At 39.4% G+C, this 9631-nt stretch overlaps 1 protein-coding gene and 1 non-coding gene across 2 annotated transcripts; one reads left to right on the plus strand and one right to left on the minus strand.

Moving 5' to 3' along the window:
* Positions 1-6688: 6688 nt before the first annotated feature.
* On the minus strand, positions 6689-7351 carry LOC145046086 (uncharacterized). The gene has a single exon (XM_078994377.1). The coding sequence runs from the start codon at positions 7349-7351 to the stop codon at positions 6689-6691; it is 663 nt and encodes a 220-aa protein (XP_078850503.1).
* Positions 7352-8296: 945 nt separating this feature from the next.
* Positions 8297-8403, plus strand: LOC144999211 (small nucleolar RNA R71). Its single transcript, XR_013660731.1, has one exon. It is a non-coding gene; the product is annotated as a small nucleolar RNA R71 (small nucleolar RNA).
* Positions 8404-9631: the final 1228 nt, after the last annotated feature.

Genomic DNA, 9631 nt, shown 5'->3' on the forward strand with positions numbered 1-9631 from the left:
ATTCTTTCAACCCCAAAAGCAAGGTGAAGCTGAAATTGAAGATTATGTAACGGATTGCGTTGAAGCCTCCTCAATCAATCTGCTGCTATCTATGAACCTGCTGAAGTGATCCAAAAATTATTTCTCTCTGAATTTCTCTCTGAAGATTCTCTAGCTGAAAGCGTCATCTTTCAAGAATCAGTACATCAAGCATCCTCACCCAATGTGCGTTCAATTCCAAATCTTGAAGAATTGCCCAAGTGCTCAAGATGAAGTCATTCATTGAAGATAAATGCTGAAGCCAAGCTCTCGATGAAGATTGACAAGAAAATCCAGCTACTTTTTAGGGGGAGGGTGTTGGGTCATTTAGAAAAGAAAGTTATAAACCAAAGGGGAGATTGTTGGGTTAAAAATATGGTTTATACTTTACTTTTCTAGGAGAATTGTATTTTTGTGTCTTGGACCGTAAACAACTTAGTGTTTACGGCCATATAAGTGTTTACGGTCAGTGTTTACGGCAGTAAATAGGTTTACGGCCGTAAACCCATTTACGGCCTATGTTCTTCAGCCCATGTTCCCCTTGTATATATATAGGTGTTAGGGGTGAGGAGTAGAGATTGATGAACAGAAGAGAGTACACGGTCTAGAGAGAAGAATGTGTGTTAGTGTGTGTGAATCTCTTGTATCCGGATCTTCATTCATATCAATACATACATGATTCATATTATTCTTCTTATCCTTCTCTTCTATTTGATCTGACATCATCCGTTTGATTGGGATTCCGCACCATCAAACGGATCTGATTGATACACATGCATTTTGGGGACTTACGGTTAGGTCTGTATCCCAGCCTTTGGATATTGATGTGTGAAAACTCACTTAGTTTTAAACCTACTTTTAGTTGTAAAATAAACACACAAAGGCAGTGGACCTATCAATTGTGGTATAGTCAAATAAGTAGGGTATCGAACACAGGAAACGGAAAATTAAAACTAAAAACTAATTCTATCTAAATTAATTAATAAGTAGAGGGTTTTCTCTAGTTTTACAAGACTAGAAACCTAATAACTAATACTTAATCTAAAAACTAGAAAAACAAAGAATAAACTAGATTCAATAATAAGAAAGAACTTCTGTTTAGTTCAACTCAATTGATCCTATGGTTGATTTCAAGGTAATAGTGCAATGGATTAACTCTTTTGTTGGTTACCGATTCAAGTGACTAGGTTCGCATTCACTACACCAATCCTTAGTGAATAAACTAACTCAAACATTGATCAGTTGTCTAATTTAATTCAATTCACTAGGTTAATTATTCGGATTACTTTAGACTTACAATAGTTAACTAATTTGGCTTTTAATTAACTTATTGTTAATGGTCATCACACAAGCTTGCACATGGACTTACTAAATTTTCTTATTAATTCTAGTTTCATGTTCATTAATCCTAAACATATAACAAAGTGGTCACATGGCATATGAGGTTGATAATCAAACGATGTTCATGCTATTTAATTACCTTCCTATTAACAGAAAATTAATTATCATTCACACACAAGGTTCTTTAGCAAGCTAAAATAACAAAAATCACCAACATTGAATTAATCCTACCAATAATCAACCATAGTCTCTATTTTCTATCCCCAAACATAAGTTTAAGAGTTTTAGCTCATGATTGAAGTAAATAACAACATAAAAATGAATTCTAATTGTCTAGCCATAATGGAAAACAAAAGATTAAGTACAATGATGAAATTTGCCTCAAATCTCCTTCGGTATTGATCTGTAGCTTCTATCTTCGTCTTCCAGGGTTTCTCTGGCCTCTGAATCGCAGATAAACTCTCCAGAATCATCCCAGAAGACTTTTTTCATCGATTTGAGAAGTTATCTTTATATTCACGCAACGACTCGTCGAGTCCATCTCACAATCCTCGTATGCGATAAGTATTTGGGTTTCCGAATCGTTATCTTCTCGAATCTTTACTTGGGCTCGCCGAGTAGGTGTTGTTTTTGGTGTTTTTCTTCTTTATTCAATTCCCGAGCTCCTAACCGCTTCTCCTGCTTCCTTTTGCTTCCGAGCTTCATTTTTGGACTGAAAATACAATTCAAACACTTTTAAGTACCTGTTGTCCATGAAATGCCATAATTTAGCTAATAAATGAATAAAAATCTATACTTAATATAAACTAAATATGCACATATCAAAATACCCCACACTTGACTTTTGCTTGCCCCCAAGCAAAACTGAATTTTAACACATTAGAATCATATATGACAACTCCAATCTAACCCAGCCATTATGCCAAGACCGCAACGCATACATTTGTGTCTAACTTTTTCCTAATAACCCCCCATACTCCAAATACTCACAATCCTCATAAACATTCTCCCACTCACCCCGAACTATGCTCATTTTATGCAACCGTCCGAATCCATCCGCAGAAAACCTCTTATCGTCAAGGTATTTTTAGTTAAGCAACCCAAGCATACATAATCTAGACAATTACAATTTATGATACCACTATGGAGCTCTTTTGAATTATTCACTTCCTTGATAATTTGATCTTTGATCTCTTTGAATTCACCACTTTTATTGTTTGATTTTTTGTATCTTCAACTTTTTGAATTTCTTGGAATTTTTCGATCTTCTAATTTCATACTTTAAATTTGATGCTCCAAAAATTCTTCAAACTTTTTCTTGTAAGGCTCTCTTTTTTTAACATGTATTCCTCACTTTTTTCACTCAAAATCCTACATGCTTAAGTAGGGGCACTCAACCTCAACCTTTATTGGCTAACGATAATAATTTTCCTGGATATATTTCGGGTTTAGGCTGCTAAACATATTGCATCCCTCAGGCTGAGCGGGGTCGTGTTTTTATCCCATGATTTCACTGGAATAAGGAAGCCACAAATGCACTAGAACGTGTATAGGCTCAACTAAACATTTGGGGTTTCATGCAGTTATCAACACAATTCTAACATGGAATCCTAATTTGCTTTTACCAAAATTTTCTAAATTAAGTCCCTAAGTAATATTTTTGGTATGCAACAATTCTTTTTAAAAATTAGCCTAAATTAAGATTCTAAATTTTCTAATATGTGACCAACCCCCTACCCCACACTGATTTTATGCAATGCCCTCATTGCATACTATGTAAAAATAAAAATGCAAATACAGAGAGAATTAGAACAAACTCCCCTGGGATAGCAGTCGATAGGTTGATACTCTTCTTTCCAGCTCCAACTTCACTTGACTTTAGCCATGGAAACAGCTCATCCATGACTTGGGCATCAAAATCTCATGTGGCAGCTCCAAATATGCAGGGAAAACAGTGTAAGATCTTCAAGAATCGATATGAAGGAATAATTGGTCAAGTGGTACACTCAGCAGCATCAAATCAGCTGTCCTTTTGGTATAAAAATGAATGACTCGCCGAGTCATATATGCGACTCATCGAGTATAAGCACAAACATCTCAGAATTTGTGAGAATACAAGGCGACTCGTCGAGTCATTTTAACGCACTCTACGAGTAGGCCACTGGACGAAAAAAAATGTATTCTGCAATTGTTCCAGCCTCTAATAAATCTTCCGAATTCCTTCTCACTTCTAGACTCAATTGCTCATGTCCCTAGGGACCGGACTCGACACTTAGACTCTAACGCTTCCCTTTCTCGACTCTCTTTCACTCAATATAACTCTCTTTTCTCTACAACTTTAAACCCTTCTATGCAAGCACTCCTAATCCAATTCTGAAAATCATCAAGGCAAACAAACATCAAGCAAAACAGTAAAAGTCTTAACAAATTCCAAACACACCAAATAAGAACAAAAACAAAAAATAAAAATTGTTTAATAAAAACACAAATAAACTAATCCTCCTCATCCTCGTCATGATCCGGCGCCGCTCCACTTCCACTCGCGCCACTCCTTCTCGCATTGATCACGTCATCCCACGATGGAATATACGGAAAGTTACCACCATCGATATGCGGAATGTTGAAGTGGTCAAATAATTGGATGTGGGATTGATTGCTAAAGTTGATACCCCGCGCGATTTGATCTTGCAACCGCCTCATCTCAACATTGTACCAATCCATTGGTACTTCATCATTGTCTACCGGAATCACCGGCGGTTCCTCCTCTACATCTCGCTCTTGCCTCGATCGGACCCTCCTTCCCTACACCTCGGGACCAACAGCAGGATCATCATGCAGGATAGCGTAATGACCACCACCATAGTCCTCAATGATCCTAGACCTCCTAAAAAGAATGGGATTGAATGCAGGGGTAGGAATCATAGTCATGAAATTCCACGTGCCACGGGTCATCAACCCAAACGAATTAGCGAGCCGTGTGACAAACATACCACCATTAATCTTCGATGTCTTGCAGTCTTTAACCGCACCCTCAGCCAAATATGAAGCCAAACACCAAGGAATATTGCAGAAAGTGTCGGGTGTGATAATGCTCCATAAGTAAAAGACATCAAGGTTAGAAACCTTGTCATTATCTTTTCTTTGGTTAATGGTGGTGGAAATAAGGCGATGAATAAGGCGGTGTGTAGGCGACCGAATGCTTCCCTCCTGTGCTGACTTCGGAATGTACACTTTGTTGGCAATCGTATTCCACCAGCCCGTGCTCGTCACTCCATCAGGGAACACCTTGTGAGAGCATTCCATAAATGCACGGAAAATAGCGGTCGAGACTAATGACCGGTCATAAATAACCATCCGACAAGCGAGATCAACCACGGAGCAACGATGAAACTCGCCCCCAAGACAAAAACTGACACTCGTCGGGTGATAGCAGACATTTCCCCCACTAAAAGATATCGTGGAGAAAAATTCCAAGCAAAGCTCCCGGTACACCGGCTCTTGAATACGGAAGACCCGGCTCCACCCATCGCAAACCATCATCTCCCCCTCGTAAGTAAACTCCTTTAAAAGATAAGGAGCCAACTCCTCTTCATAACGCACACTTTGCAACCAACCCCAATCAATTATGTTGGGCACATAAATTTCTTTCTTCCTGACGTCAGCCAGTTTCTTCTTCCATCTCGTCATGGTAGAAGCGGATTCGATTTGAGGGAAATTTAACCAAGGAAAATCTTCTTGGCGTCCACTGGAACTTTGTCCCCTGCGAAACATTTTCCTGCAAAACAAAGACACAAAACCCAGAAAAAACACAGAAAATCATTAAAATAAGTCACACCTGTGTCCTCGTCTCGACTCGTCGAGTCCATGAACGACTCGGCGAGTCGCAATGACTGTGCGAGTTAGTCGACGAGTCTGTCAACATTCAACCTCTTAATCTCAAAATTAACTCAAGGGGTTTGTCCAGGGATGTTTCTATAAGGTATTAGGGCAAGAATAATCATCTAAAACAACATAATTTTTGAAAAATCAAAACCCTAGAAATTTACTATTCTTCAAAATCGGGTTTGATATGAAATTACTACCCTAGATCATCTAAAAACCATGCTTATAACAGAAAATAGGAAGAAATTAGTTACCTTTCATGACAGAAATTGAAAACTTGAAGAACAATTGAAGAAGATGATGAATGCTTGAGAGAAAGAGTTGGGAAGGAGGCGCACAACGAGTGAGATGTGAAACAAAACTGATTTCATCAGGTTTAAAACCCTAATTACCGGTTGTAAAAAAAAATTTCTATAAATAACACCGACTCGTCGAGTCAGTCTCGGACTCGGCGAGTTTGGTCGCAATTTTTATCCTTCTTCTGAAATCTGTAGGGACTCGTCGAGTCATGGTCAGACTCGACGAGTCTCTTGCCAACAATTATAAAATTTTGCCATTTATTTAGAAAAGAATTTTTTTTTCACCCCACACTTAGTCCATACGCACTCTCAAGCAAACATGTCCGACGAATTGGAAGATTAAAATTCTAAAAACGAAAAAAAATTCAAACAAAACTAAAAAGGTAAAAAGAAAGCAAACTCTAAATAACGGGTTGCCTCCCGCCAAACGCTTCTTTTTTAAGGAGTCGTTAGCTGGACTCCTTCCCGTCTATGTCTCGTCATCTTCCAGCATCGGAAATGCACGCCTAATCTTTTGTGGTTTGTACTTTGTCTTGTAAGCGTGAATCTTCTTTTTGTAAGCCTGTTTTAATTCCTCTTTCTTCTTTTTTACAGCACCATCCTCAACTGCTTGGGCTTCTCTTCTTCTCTTTTTCTTCTTCACCCCATTCTTTTTCTCCTTCTCTTGCACCTCCTTTTCATCAAACTTAAGTACTTCATATTTTGTGAAAGTTCGTGCTCTAGGTTTGGTAATGAATGGTTGATCAGCCTCCACTCTCCTATCCATTGCCTTCTCTTCTTTTTCTGTGTTTAACCCATCTTCAAGCGGAATTGCATCAAGACATGCTATGTGGACGTGTTGGACTTTCGTATCCATTTCTCCTTCTGTTGTTTGTTCTTCTAAAGAATCATGAAAAATATCCATGCCCAAAATATGCAGAGAATTAGCAACAAGCAGATCTAAGTCGTCCAAGTTGTTGGTAATTTCGGCTGGACTCGTCGAATCCAGTAAAGTGACTCGGTGAGTCGGATCGTATTTCACCATTTCTTCTGTATTTTCCGAGTCGGCTCTTTCCAGTGGCTTTTCTATCTCTTCCAAGTCCTTGTTAACATCTCCATCCTCTCCAGAAGGTAGCAAAAACTTGCTTGGATCTTTTTCTTGCAAAAGTTCAAGTTCTTTTTTGTAGTATCTCATCATCTAAACCGATAAATGAGATCTCTTCATTCCCTTTCTCTTCTTTCTTGACTTCTGGTAAAGCTCTAAATACCACTGACTCGTCTCCTACCCTTAATGTTAGTGTAGACTCACATACTTCAATTAAAGCACATGCGGTGTTTAAAAATAACCTCCCCAAAATAATTGGAACTTCGGGGTCTTCTTCCATATCTAGCACCACAAAGTCTACTGGAAAGATGAACTTGTCAAATTTAATGAGAAGATCCTCGCAAACTCCTCTTGGACGAATTGTCGTCTTGTCAGCCAAATGGATCTTCATGTTTACCGGCTTTGGCTCCGGTAAACTCAGCTTCTTGAAGAAAGAGAGAGGCATCAGGTTGATGCTTGCACCCGAATCGGTCAACGCTTTAGTGACAAGTGCATTTCCAAATTGGCACGGAATTATGATACTCCCCAGATCTCCCTTCTTTTTGGGTAACTCACTCAACATTATTTCCGCGACTTTAGCCAAGTCTTTCCTAGCAGCAAAGAGACCTTTTAGTAAGTTGAAGTACTTGGGTGTTGTGAGCATCGTTTCTACAAATGGCACATTGACTTGGAGGGCTCTAACATGTACCATAAAATCTCTATAAGCTTCAACTTTTTCCACAGTCATGGCTTTGATTGGGAATGGCAGAGGGGTATTATATGGCTTTAGGGGGATGGCAGTTTTGTTATTCACGCATGGACTCGTCGAGTCCATTTGAGGGACTCGGCGAGTCTGGTCGGGTTTTGCTGGAGCCGAATCTTCTGCCTTTTTTGTCCTCCTATTGGAGATCCTCTGTGCATGTGTAATATTTCTGCATTGCTGGAGGTCACTGCACTCACATTCTCCATTCTTGGATTATTTTCGATGTTACTTGGAAGTTGACCCGGTCTTCTTTCGTTCACTTGATGTGCAAATTGTCCCAGCTGTTTCTCAATGTTGAGAATGGATGCATGTTGATTCCTTAACATATTTCTGGTCTCGTGCATTGCAACATCGTGATCATTGTGTCTCTTTTCGGACGCGGGTATGAATCTAGTGAGCATTTCTTCTAAATCGGCTTTCTTTTCCAATACCGGTTCTTCCTTTTGATAGAATCCCCTCTCATTCTGCTTGTATTTCTCCTCCTTAGCCTTCTTATATTCTTCGTATGGGAGCCATTCCTTCTTCGGTTTCCGCCAATTCTCGTCGTATCTATCGCCACTTGAGTAAAACATTTGAGCCGTCTTGTTTCCATTTTCGTCCAAGTCACAATCTTTGGTGAGGTGGGGCCCTCTACAATTCTTGCATCCAACTCGAATAGCATGGATTGTTTGATCCATTTTTGTCATCCTTCTATCTAGACTATTGAGCTTAGCTATTACCGCCGCCATGCTATCATTCACCGAGTTCACTGCTCCCCGACTTACTTCATTTCTCGGATTGTGGTATTCTCTAGAATGCTTAGAGAATTCCTCAATTAACTCCATGATTACCGGAGGTGGCTTTCTGGTGAGTGGGCCTTGTGAATCAAGCAATTTCCTTGTGGTGACATTGACTCCATCATAGAAAATGGAGACCTCTTGTTGGCTATTAAGGTCATGGTGTGGGCAATTTCTAAGCAAATTTTTGTACCTTTCCCAAGCCTCATAAAGAGATTCTCCAGGTTGTTGCTTGAAGTTGGCGATGGCTTTCTTCAACTTAGCTATCTTGGAAGGCGGGCAAAAATGGTCTATGAATTCTTCTTTCATCTTGGCCCATGTGGTGACCGATTCGGGAGGAAGTGACTTGAGCCAATCCTTCGCAGCACCTTTGAACATGACTGGGAGCATGCGAAGTAGCTGGGTCTCATGAGGCACATTTGGTACATTAAAGTAGTCAGCCACATCATTTACTTCATCCAAGTGCTTGTAGGCATGTTCGTGGTCTTTCCCGTAAAAAGGAATCTCCTTGAGTTGAGCGAGAATATGGCCCTTTAGCTTGAAAGTAGCGGTTGCGGGAATTGCGGGCTGCACAAGTCCCAGGCTGGTGTCATCGCGCATCCTCTTCTTCCATTTCCCCATGGGGACATCATTGATATTAGCCATAGTGGTAGCTAAATCGTCTTCAAACTCGGATTTGTGCTCGTATGTGGGTTCTTCCTCTTCCTCGGTCTCGTACTCGGTGTCTTCTTGAATTGGATCTTCGATTGTCAAAGAGGCACTGGATGCTCCTGATTTGTTGCTCCTCTTCTTGTTGAAAACGGACTTGAGGTTTTTGAGTGGTGAGTTCCTTGAAGAAGCGAATTCTCCAACGGTTTTTCCATTGCTCCTTCTTAGTGCGGATTCCGGATCTTCAAGAGGATGGACCAGAGGTGTATCAGATCCTCGGGTCATGAAACAGCTGTAACCAAACAAAGCAAAACGCGTAAAAAGAACAAAAGTAAAATAAAAAATTAAAACTGCAAACAGCGATGTACTCGCCGAGTCTGCACGAGTGCACTCGGCGAGTCCAAGGTAAAATCAAAAAAAAATTCTAGTTACTTTTAAAAAAAATTATACTACCTACTAAATTACCTTGTAATTAACTTTGTGTAAGATAAATCTCACACAAAGGATCAATTGAATTAGAATTTAATGTTAATTTTAGAACCGTTCCCCGGAAACGGCGCCAAAAACTTGATGTGTGAAAACTCACTTAGTTTTAAACCTACTTTTAGTTGTAAAATAAACATACAAAGGCAGTGGACCTATCAATTGTGGTATAGTCAAATAAATAGGGCATCGAACACAGGAAACGGCAAATTAAAACTAAAAACTAATTCTATCTAAATTAATTAATAAGTAGAGGGTTTTCTCTAGTTTTACAAGACTAGAAACTTAATAACTAATACTTAATCTAAAAACTAGAAAAACAAAGAATAAACTAGTGTTGGATTAGTGTCTAAGTCCA

Source organism: Lactuca saligna, chromosome 5 (genome assembly GCF_052625555.1).
Source record: "Lactuca saligna cultivar CGN05327 chromosome 5, ASM5262555v1, whole genome shotgun sequence".
In the NCBI taxonomy this organism is placed as follows: Eukaryota; Viridiplantae; Streptophyta; class Magnoliopsida; order Asterales; family Asteraceae; genus Lactuca; species Lactuca saligna.

Bases quoted from the DNA above. Each gene is read 5' to 3' on its own strand.
- LOC145046086 (XM_078994377.1), bottom strand. From the start codon at position 7,351: ATGACTGTGGAAAAAGTTGAAGCTTATAGAGATTTTATGGTACATGTT.